The sequence below is a fragment of the Rhipicephalus sanguineus genome, chromosome 2 (assembly GCF_013339695.2).
Source record: "Rhipicephalus sanguineus isolate Rsan-2018 chromosome 2, BIME_Rsan_1.4, whole genome shotgun sequence".
Taxonomy (NCBI): domain Eukaryota; kingdom Metazoa; phylum Arthropoda; class Arachnida; order Ixodida; family Ixodidae; genus Rhipicephalus; species Rhipicephalus sanguineus.
The window spans coordinates 193,959,620-193,971,672 of record NC_051177.1 but is presented as its reverse complement, the minus strand read 5'-3'; the positions used below and the strand labels follow the sequence as shown (position 1 = coordinate 193,971,672).

General features: G+C 47.3%; 1 protein-coding gene across 1 annotated transcript in view; it reads left to right on the top strand.

Annotated features, from left to right (window-relative positions):
- Positions 1 to 11,614, top strand: part of LOC119382129 (uncharacterized) — a 28,215-nt gene extending 16,601 nt beyond the window's left edge. Inside the window, exon 3 of the mRNA XM_037649861.2 lies at positions 11,298 to 11,614. Coding sequence (XP_037505789.1) covers positions 11,298 to 11,498 — 201 coding nt within the window. The 3' untranslated portion in view covers positions 11,499 to 11,614. The remainder of the gene's footprint in view (positions 1 to 11,297) is intronic.
- The last annotated feature ends 439 nt before the right edge of the window (positions 11,615 to 12,053 follow it).

Below are 12,053 nucleotides of genomic sequence, written 5' to 3'. Positions count from 1 at the left end.
TCTATTTGCAATTACGATCAATACTCTTTGAGATATAGAGTGATGAACTCATTTCCAATTCGTGAGCAGAATCATATCGGCGTTAAAGCAAATTAAACGGCGGGCCTTCATGGACAATTAAGGAATTGTGCCTTCTTGTGTCCGCAAGGGCAAGTGTAAGCATAGAAACGTCGCAGGTGTATCGACACACTCGAAAAGACGTGCCCACGCACTAATAATAATAACAATAATAATAATAATAATAATAATAATAATAATAATAATAATAATAATAATAATAATAATAATAATAATAATAATAATAATAAAATCTGGCTGATCCCTCTGTCATAGGAATCGGTATAACACGAAAGTGACACGTGTCTTCACAGAAGTACTGCTTATTGTGTAGTGATATATGAGAGCTTGTACAATGTCTATTCGCGTTTGGCAGTTATAGCACCGTTTGACGTGGATGCACCCATGTTGACAGCATGTCTATATCGCGACGACTAACGCCCATGATCATGATTAAACCGTTGCGCATGGTAGCTGAAGGTGTGAACATATATTTGGACACAGCGAATCGTGAATCCCGCGTAAGGATGATATCAACAAGCTCATAATCAACACTGGTACCCGGTATGCACTTCTTCAAAGCGTCGTCAATTAATGAGAGAAACGGCACGGTGTGCGCTTTCTAGTAAAGGGTAGCCGACGTCTGTGCTCATGCATACATAACACACACTGCGCTTCAGCAACACGGGAGGTAGAGGTTCGTAGCCTGAGCCGCAAACGCGTGTGTCCCGCTGGCCTCTGTCTCGCAGGCGCTGCTCTCGCTCGACCAAGGCACGACATTCGCCCGTCGAACTCGCGTCCTTTCTGCAACGCATATTGCAGCAGTTTTGTTAGTCGGTACTCTCGCAATTGAAGCAGTCGGCGGCGGAGAAATCCCGTTGGTGCACGTGGGAGCTGCACTACTACGATGAGCCGACGCACGCTAACACGAAGCCAAAGGCAAAGAACGTAACCGCGTCAAAGGAGCCTCGGCGACGCCAGCGCGGCCAGTCTACCGCTCTGGTATCGAGACGCTTTAACCATGAACTCTGATATCGCGTGCAATCTCGGAGTAAGCGCTAGTGGGTGTCGAGCGTGAAGCATTACTTCTTTTCACATCTCACAGACGGCGGCACCGCCCCGCTCCGCCCGCCGCGAAAGAGAATGTGCGAAAGATATAAGGCGCGTTCGCGCCGTGTCTAGCATCTCCCGAGTTTAGTCGGTAGTGCGTCGGGCGCTTGCCGTCGCGGCCGCAACGTCGTGGGTTCGATTCCCAGCGGGGTATCTTTTTCTTGGTTTTTTTCTTTCTCACCCGTTGGCGTCCATTTTATCAACGTCATATCCGTGACGGATGTACTTGGTGGACCCCGGCATAAAACACTTTCGTGTTAATAATAATAATAATAATAATAATTTTAATACTTTATTAACATTTGGCAAAGTAACAATGTAATACAACATTTGCCTGCCAAAACCACATTGGGCTTGAAGGGCAGAGCCGACAGACATTAGACAACAGCAATTCATTTGTCTAGGACCACTCAAATGCAGACACCTTTTTTGTCGCACAACGACACGATGCATGTCGTTGTGCACGTACTCACTCACGCGCGTCCGCGCTGGAACGTGCACACGTATGTAAGTGTATGTAAGTAAGCCGCTAAGCTTCTGGATGCTCGACGATTGGGTGCATGTTGTTCGTCCTTACGGGCCCTTCCCTGTCACGCAAATGGTAACCGCCTCTTTCAAGCCAGAGATCTGGCCAAGGGAATATGCCGCGGGTTCAAAATTAAGCTTTCTGGTTTTCTTAAAATTAGGCGCTGGGAGGCACTGGAAGACCACTAGCTCAAATGAGCTGTGCGTCTACGGGGACAAAAAGTGATATGATAATTATCGCTTCCAGCAGCCCAATAAACGAAAATTTAATAATTAGCTTTTATTGGCTGCAGTAAGTCGGGATCTTTGTATTGAAAAAAATGGAGGCAGTCGTATTTATAGTTTCACTTGGAAGATTTCATCAAGCATGTCGGTCCTTCGAGATATAAGGCTCCGAATTTAATTGTCGTTCGCGTGATTACGCATGCAGGAGAATGAGTATCAGCGCAAAGCTCCGCTTTAAAGTGACGTAACTTCCGTGTGACAGCAGGGAGAAGGCGTGAGAAAAGATAACAGCTCCCCTTGTTACCTCTGCTGGCGAAATGAAAAAATCAGTTTCGCCGCAAGGGCGAAGCAATGAATGCGGTAGCAAGAAACTAATGCTATACGAAGTGAGGCTCGCCAATGGATACTCTCAGTTTGACCAGCGCTCCTGTTGCAAAGGCGGCCGAAGCAGCGAAGTAAACTAGCTTGCTTCAAATGTCGAGCTGTGTCACTTGATAGTTCGCGCTCATCTTCTGTTTGTTCGTTTAGCGGCGTCTCTTGAGCTCTTTTGACTTTCGTACGCTCCGTAACATGAGAGCGGACACCACGGTGAAAGCTTGAAACATCCCTCTTGCCCTCACCACGAGAAAACCGCGCGAGCAGACAGCGGAAGGCCAAGGTTCTCCCTGCGCAAATATAAGAAGAAGCGAGCGAGCTCGCCGACGACTTTTAAGTGCGTCCGTCGCACTCCTAGCGCCATCTCGCTGGTAATGAAGAAACGCTTATAAGCGCCTGCCGTCTCTGAGTCCGTCCAGCGGTAAAGGGTGTGTATATAACGCTCGCCGTTAGCTACGTGGAGGACCTGCGTTCCGTGGCGTAGTGGTTAGCGCCACTTGCTGCGGAGCAAGAGGTCCCTGGTTCGATTCCGCGCTTCGGAAGCATTTTTCTTTGGGGCTTTTATATATATATATATATATATATATATATATATATATATATATATACTTATACATATACGGTGCATGACGGCGACGTTCAAAATCCTGTCGAGACTGTCCATATAATTGCTATCGCAATAAAACGAACTACCCCGGAACGACTACCGTAACACGCAACCACACAGCCTGTAACGATGGCGGCAGCTGCCATGTCAAGATGGTGGCGCGAGCGGAGAGGCCGAAGGCCAGTGCGCGTGCGTAATGGTGACTCGGCGAGCGTGCGTGGCTGTTGCCTGGTCTAAGCAAATAAAGTGACTGCTGATGTCCAAGTATTGTTACTTTTACTGAAATCAAGAGCAATAACTGCGCCATGAACAACCGAAACAGTTTTATCCATGTTTACGAATATGTCGTGACGCTACATAAGCTTATGTGGTCATGCACAGATGTCATGGAAAAGCTTAAGCCATCAAGAGGTCAATGCGCTTAAAAGTGGTGAAAATTCCTGTCTTCCACAGCAACGCAAAGCATAAACCGCTCTCGCGTCAACTCGACACTCGGCGCAGCACTCCTGAACTAATGCTCGCACAGGCAGATGTTATCCTGTCCTTCATATCATTAACATCAATGGGCTCTGTTGCATAACTCGATGTTTAACGTAGTCCCAGAGGAAAAAGTCGAGCGGAGAAAGGTCAGGGGATCTTGGTGGCCAAAACATTGCTCCTGCGCGCCCAATCCACTGTTGTTGAAAACGTGTGCCCAGCCAGTTCTATGCCGTGGTGGAGAAATGTGTTGGTGCTCCGTCGTGTTGAAACCATACTTGGTGCAGGTCATTGAGGGAAAGATCGGAAACAAAGTCATCGACGACACCACCAATATTTTTCCCGTGCACATCTTTTCGTTCAAGTTGTCCTCGAAAAAGTAAGGTCCAATGATCCTGTTCCCGAGTATATCACACCACACATTCACACTCCAGCGAACTTGATGTTTGTGCTGCCGTAGCCAGTGTGGGTGGGTTCTCTTGTGCCCAGTAATGGGGGTTATGAATATTTACGCTTCCGTTGCGGCAAAACCGAGCTTCATCAGTCCAAATTATTCTGTGCAAAAAGTCCTTTTCCTGATCAATTTTGATCAGGCCCCAACTGCAGAAATCAACCCGCCTTTGAAAGTCCGCCTCATTTAGGTCCCGATGAAGGTAAACGTGATAAGGGTGGTACTTATGCTTTCCGAGCACATTTGCAACTGTTCCGACGCTGCGACCGCACTGATTGGCAATCTGCCGAACGCTGAGTTCCGGCATCGACGTTACGCACGTGACAACGTCGATTTCAAAGCCTTCGTCGACGATTCTTTTTCTGGTCTGTCTCGAATGATGGGTGGAGCCTGTTGTGCGAAAGCGCCGGAACACGTTTACGAAGGTAGGCGTCGTTGGAAGGGGACGGTTTGGGTGGCGAGCCGCGCACAGCCGCATCGCCAACGAAGTGTTGCCACTCGTTTCAGCCATTGCAAGAACCACGTCTATTTTTTCTTCGGTAGGATGCCTCGTCCCGCATGAAGAAGCCATATTACAGTAGGAAGGGGCTCCACGTGGATTTCCTTAGTTTTCTCGCCAAACAGTGGCGCCGCATCACCGGAAGGCCTGTAGTAGATGACAGTGAAGCTAACACGTTCAAAAGATGTTGTCCCAGTGTAATGTAAAGTCATGTAAAAACGTCGCGCAAAATTGTCTCCCGTTAGCTCGTCTAGGGTATTATGCTGACTGCTCATTGCGCACGGCGCTGTCACATCTTGATTGCGCTAGCAGAGAGGGCAAGGGGAACTGCCTACGCTGCCGCCTTCCTATAGACTAAACACGACACGCAACAGCTGCGTCACTTTAGGGGATCCTCTCTCTGATGCATGCGTAATCATGCGAACGACAATTAAAATTCGGAGCCGGATATCTCGGAGCACAGGCATGCTAGAAGAAATCTTCGAAGTCAACTGCGTAGAATCTTGACTGCCTCTGTTTTTTTCAATACAAACTGCAGCCAATAAAAATGTAATTATTAAATTTTGGTTAATTGGGATGCTGGCAGCGAGAAAGAACCCCAGGTGGTCGAAATTTCCGGAGCCATCCACTACGGCGTCTCATAATCATATCGTGGTTTTGGGACGTTAAACCCCAGATAATATTATTATTATAGCATTGTGAATATATTATAACAAATGCAAATAAAATCAGATAACTAATCCTGAGATGTTATCTGTACCAGTGCCTGATCCATTTATATCTAGGTCACTCGATCTTCTTTTGTGAAGTAGCCACAAGAAGCAAGAAAGCACGGTATTTCAGATAAACCTTCAAATAGTTCGTTCCACATAGAAACCATCAAGCCCAGAATATGTGGAACGTATATGTATACACAAAGCATGAGGAACCATCTTAAGGATGCACCAAAGAGCAAGCTCGGCCCGACGCGAAGCCCAGAGCTTCGGGTCGCGCTAGGAGCTAGTCTGTATTCGCGCCTGTGTGTGTGTGTGTTGTGTGTGTGTGTGCGGGTGCGTGCGTGTGTGTGTGTGTGTGTGTGTGTGTGTGTGTGTGTGTGTGTGTGTGTGTGTGTGTGTGTCTGTGTGCATGTATCTGCCTACATGTGCGTGCGTTTGTGTGTGTGTGTGTATTCACGCGTGTATATGTGCGTGTGTTTTTGAGCCTGTGTGGGCGTGCCTGTATCGTGACGGAATACAGGTACGCGTGTTAAATTCTTTGGTGGCTTGAATTTTGCATAAACTTTTCCAGAACTTCTTTGCTGGCTTGAACACAACATGAATTTCGCTCAGCGGCATTGGTACAGAAATACTTGGGGCCCATTAACTGCGGAAAACTCAATTTAAGTAAACCACCGCATTCCTTCTTGGCTACCTTCTCTGAGCACATCAGGACCACAATTAGGAAAGAAATTCTCGTCTGTGCTTAACGATGCTTACAATACATATGCGCCTAATACACCTCCACGTTACGGATCCCCGAAGCGGCGACGGAGAGGTAAACCGCTCAGCCACTAGTTGGTACTAATGTTTTCGAAGCGCTTCCGCTTGTACTTACCCAAGCGTCTTTAAAAAAAAATATGTACCACTATGTTCTATCGGAAGCCTACTTTCGTCACGAGTGTTTCTTATAGGACAGGTTCTCATATAATGTTTCAAGGCCTCGATTAAGCAAGCAAGCGCAGTGCTGCTAATGCAGCTGCAGCAAGCCAGAGGAGGGTCCAGCGTGCCGTGCGCAACGCGCCCGCCAGGGGAGGCAAGAAATCGGAGGAGAATTGAGGAGGAAAGGGTCTTTAGAGCGCCCTATTGGCCGCGAGATCGAGCGGAGTCGCCGCCTAGCGGCTTCTGGCTGAACGGCGCCTAGCGTGGATTGCTCCATGCGTCGTCTGCTAGCCCCGTCGTGTTTGCATGTGCGCGTACGTCATGCAGATCCTCAAAAGGCGGCTTGTTCCGTTGCGTTAGTGCCACTTTAACCGCTCGTACGTATGCCTAACACGATGAAAAGAAGCGTTTGGCCTTGATCGGCTGTATACGTACTGTAATAAGATCAGAGAGTGCACTTGTCGAGAGTGCTGTTTGTGGTCGTCGTACCCTCCGTTCACGAGAGTCATATCAGTGTAGGTGCCGCTCTGTGGTTCAAGCGCATTGCAAAGTGCACTTGGCGTTGCCGTAAAGATGAGAAGTATTAAATCTCAGGTGAATATAGCCTTTTAGCGGCACGGTGGTAAAAAAAAGGCTCGCGTGTACTTGACCGTTGAGGTGGGTGTTGTTTGTACGTTACGCGACGAGCTTTAGTTGTGTACGGTCCTGGTCTCACTAGAGAGAAATATTTCTGTTAAGTCACGTCTGAAACTTCGGTACTTAAAATGTCCCCTAAAAAGAGCAGAAAATGAAATGACACGGAAGTCCCAAAACTGAGTTGCCTTGCGCACTTTTAACTTGTGGCGAAACTTATACAAAAACACCCGTGTGCTTAGATTAAGGTGCGCGCGAAAGAGCGCTGATGGTCAAAATTAATCCAAACGGCGTAGTTTACATTTATGTCGTAGTAATTTCACGCGAAGCCACATCTTTTTTTCTTTGCATTATCTTGAGCGTTGTGTTGCGTTCTTTAGATTGACGAAAGGCAGCGGACATTATTCGTATGAAAAAACGTACTTTTGTCCCGTAAAATAACCGGGCCTTTGTTCCATTACTGTCGTGCAAGTAAACAATCGAAGAAACTTCCGTGCTGTACAGTTACCTTTGTGTACTGTTACTGGAATAATAACAAGCATGTGCGTGTTAAACGTCTCTGTAGCGCTAAAGCGCTGTCAGCCACGTAGCTTTCCTCAGTAAACCTATCAACTGTCCTACATTTCATGGAGAACTGAATAAGAAATGCGAATGAATATTTGAGCACGCAGTGCACAAAGTGCTATTTCAACTCATCGTGCAGGAATACGGGCTTTGTTTTTGTTGAGGGGCATCCAAATGAACAAGAAGTAAATGGTTAATTCAGTCGCGCTATACAGCAGTGCGTAGTATGTGGAACACAAGCTAAACTTGTACAAATAAAACAACAAGAAAACGTCACCCATTGCGAAAACGTCGACTGTCGCCGAAGGCGAGCAACCCGTTTGTTGACAGAATCCGCTTCTCTCACAAGTAATTTTAACGTTCGGCGCGCTTCGTGCATTAATTCGGGAATGAAGAGCGCACATATTACCACAAAAGCTGCAGTCAACGCATTTTGTTTGCCGGAAACCGGGTCACATCGCTCACAACAAAGCGCTGTTGTTCACGTTTGTATGCGCGCCGACAACCGCCTATCCACGCTAGCACGGCGACGGTGCTGCCACCTGTAGCCCGATCTCGCGGCGAATAGGATGCCTCGAAACGCGCGCCTCATGGCACCCTTGCGCGCCCTGATGCCCCCGAAACTTCGTAAGGTAGCGATACTCTCCTCCCCCGCATTCGTTCCTTCTATATCCTGCAGAGCCTCCACTGCTGCAGCGTAGCAGACGACATTTCGAACAGTTAACGTGCGCACGGCCAGGCGGCGGGCTACGAGCATTCACGCTTGCAGTCCGGCTGCGAGCGTCGTCGTTTGCGGCACAATAATTATATCCGGCATATTATACAAACTCGATAGCTGACATTTTACATTGTTTTGATAACTTTTGCGCAATGAAAGTGTCTGAACTAGCGTTTAGGCACTCATATCCGAAGACCACATATCCGGAGGTGCTGTGTGCGCTACAATCCAGCGCGCAACTTTTGTAAAGAGCCCGTATCGCCAGGTCTTGTAACGAATCGTTGTATATTACACGTTCGAGACTTGAGCGCTAACGTCACGGTATACAGCAATCCCTCTGGAGCCTAGATAATTACCGTCGATCTTGCTAAGTGAATTCGCAGGCTATATCAGTTATGACGCACAAAGGCTGGCACGAAGAATGAGTGGCCGCCACTCCCAAGGTTTGGAAGGGCGTTACAGCTTCAGTACCGCTTACGTGCCAATGTTTGTACTAAACACGCTCAAATGAACAGATGGTGGGCACCGGCGCTGTTGTGTCTTTAACGCGTCTACGTCCACAGCAGTATGCGCTGCGAAATCGCACGTTTCTCCAAGGCTTGTAGCGTTGTCTAGCGACGAGCGCGCCACGCATCTCGGTCGTGCACGCACCTTGTGCAAGTGTATTATGGACGTGCGCAGTGCTGCCAAACCGGAGTGCTGTGCGCCTGTCAATGGCGATGAGTGGACGACGCGAAGTATATGATTTCTAATTCTACCCGCTTTTCGCTTTTCATTGAAGGCCGATAGTATGTAGTACACCTTTCTGTAGCGAGTCCACCGCGCTAAAAGGTATACTACGCACCTTTGAAAAAAAAAGAACAAACAAAGAAACAATGCACCATCAGAGACAAATTGATAGAACGGTAGCTTGGACTGGTTGGTCATTTGGAATCGGCATATCTGCACAGCGCAAAATGAACGAGGACAGATGAAAGGACACAACACCGGCGGTGACTTCAACCAAATTTTATTAGCGAAAACGCCAGAAGTATATACACATGATACCAACAGTACACATCAGTGAAAACGCACAATCTATTGCATCGCAGTCAGATCAGTATTTTCCCCTTTGGTAAGGGCAACAGAAATCATGCTTACAGAGAGGTCAACCAGCTGTTGCATTTTTATTAGCTTCTATGATTTGACGTGCGAGCTGCTTACGATGTTGCATGACAACGGTGCACTTTTCAAAGTCCAGTTCACAACCGCAATCTCTACAACTAATGCCGAAATAACCTTTCACGGCAGAATTACCATGATAATAATGCTCCTTTAAACGCTCGTTCAAGCATCTGTCCGTTTGTCCAACGTACTTCTTGCTGCAAGTCAGCGGGATACACAACACCCACTGCGCATGCTACAAACCGCCTCACGTTTATTTTGTTTTTTTTTTGTGCAAACGGTCCTTGCTGTGTTTTCAGCATTCATGCGCTTACAGAGCACTGAGAGTTTTTCCGGAGCAGAGAATACAAACTTGACATCTACTTTGTACCCTATCTTTTTCAAGCTATGTAGGTAGGGGAGCAGCGCGACTCACTTCTCATCACAGGCGGCACAGTTTGCTGGTGCTTCACCTCTTTGTTTAATGGTATTCAGCATTCTTTCCCCGTCTGACAAGTGCTGGGCTTCCTGAGCTTGTGCTGGTATCGGTAGCAGAAATAAAAGTGCTGAGGACCAAACGTATAGGCGGGCGTCCCAACGAACGTACGCAGAGCACAGGTAAAAAGAAACCAGTTCCAGATAGCTAGCCACTGTTATCCCCACTTTATTATGGAAGCCAAATGATACATACCTGTCAATTCTTGCCTCAATACACTTTAGCAAGTCTTCTTGAGGTATCGAATAAAATAAGCTTGTAACGTCTACAGAGAAAGCATCAAAACTTATCCCCGCATGGTTACTGAATAATTCCACTACTTCCATTGAATCTTTAATTCTGAAGGAGTCTTCGCCACCACGAAGGTTGTACGAAATGTCAGCTCACATTGCCATTTGAAAGCAGACTTCTCACATATCTCATATATGGGTCATTTCTGAAGGGGACTTGGTGCCATGATTCCAGTAGCGTATCGATACCTATCTCCGAAATGACTAAAATCTCGACGCCGATTCTGAAATGTAAAGTTTTGTTTCACGGCTGTGTATCAACGTATGTTGACCGCAAGAGGTGCCCCACAAAAAGAAAAAAAAACCTTTAGGCCAGCCATGCCTGTTTAGCTCATGAACTCACTTATTAAGAAAATTTTTAAAAAATGGGACAAACACACTTAAAGGCCAACTCCGGCGATTTTTCGAGGTCGATGGATCTCAGTGAAAATCGCTGGGTACGTTCCTTTGCACGTTTCCGTCATTTTTGTCAAATTACAGGCTTGAGACATGCGCAGATTGTTTGCAAATGAATTTTAGAGATTGTCTGCAAACTCCCTCCTGGCTTCCCACAATTATTGGCAACATTGCGTCTGTGACGTCAGTGTTGGCAAGGCGGCGGAAGTGACGCAGCCGAGGGCACCGCTAACTTCGGCGCTTAGGCCGCTACAGCGAGCGTCTGCTGTGCACAAGGCGACAGACAGCGTTGGTTTGGCCGGCGCTTCGCTGGTCGTCCCGGCTGTCACAGTTTTCATACTCCGCGCCGGCGTGACCGGCATGCCTTGCACGACTTCCGGTTCGTTCGTAACAACGTCTACGTCATACGTAGGCAGTACACTCGGTTGGGTTTCGGTTTCGGTGTTGCGCTTTTTTGCTTATTTAAAATTATTCTCCAATTTGCCGAGTATTTCTGCTATCGGGCCCGTAACAGGAGCGTCTCAGGAACATAAAAGCACCATTACTTTGACATGGCCAAAAAATCGCCGGAGTTGGCCTTTAATGCGGGCCGCAGGCCGCTTGCGAGTGGTCCGTGGGCCGCGTGTTTGAGACCCCTGATATCATCTATATAAAATATCATGACGACGGATCGCTATTCATAAAAGTTTTGTTAGCTGGCTGAGACGACGTGTTGTCGTCTCCACCCCCCCCCCCCCCCTCTTCTGCAGGCCTGTCGAATTCCGTCGAGCCAAATTGTGCGCCGCCGTTACAAATTTTTTGTCATTGATATCGCACAACTCAAGCGCGCAAATGTGCCCTCACACGATATTGCGTACGCAGTTTCGTTAGATTTAGAGAACCGTTATCTAGAATGTGTTTACTAGCATATTCTTTGTCACTTCTTGAGAACGCCATATACTCAAAATTATTGCTCTGCTACGTAGAGCCCACGTCCAATAGTAGTGCTCAATAAAAAAAAAAAACTTGAAGAAAAAAAGTTAGTTGTACGTAAGATGAAGCACGTAAAGCGGACCGAACTCACATTTTTTTTCCTCCTCGCTTTCTTCATGCAGCTGTGCGCCATTAAAGCAAAGTACCTCAACATAGCCTTCGGAATTTCAGTGTACGACATCGACGCAGACATGGAGGACAAGAGCTGCGCACAAGTGGAATACACGGGCCGGTACAAACGGCTCAAACTCCTCAAGAGGATAAGAGACTTTCTGAAAGGTTACACGGCAAAGAATATGAAACAGGCATGCGAAAATCTCTAAACGCGAAGGACAATGACTCTTATAGCGCGGTGATCAATGTGTCGGGTGCCTTTGCAGAGCAAGGCGTCCAAACTTGTTTGCATTATAATTTCTAATATATACGTTATATTAATAAATATGCGACCTATAGAACGTTGATATATCTCTAACTAAATGTTACCACACGTGCTTTAGAAATTCAGCAGTATATTGTTTGCCTAATTTCCAATTTACCATCTTACTCTGTGTTTCTGCGTATGTACATGATCGAAGTTAGATGGCGTCATCTAACATGTGGGTTGACAGTTCCTGCAAGCTTATATAGAAAGAAAATCACTCGGTAATGACAGTCGAATTCCAGGTAGACATGTGCGCCGGACCCAAAATCACCGGCGGCGGCGCGCCGGTGTTTCTACCTCCGGCGGCGGCGCGTGAACGGCGCGGGGTTCATCGGACCGGCGGCGGCGCGGCGCGGGGGGATGGGGAAGAAGCAGTCAATGCGATAAGTACACACGCCGTAATGTTACATGAACGAGGGCTATAGCAGCCAAATCTTTTTGCGCCGATCTCACTTGA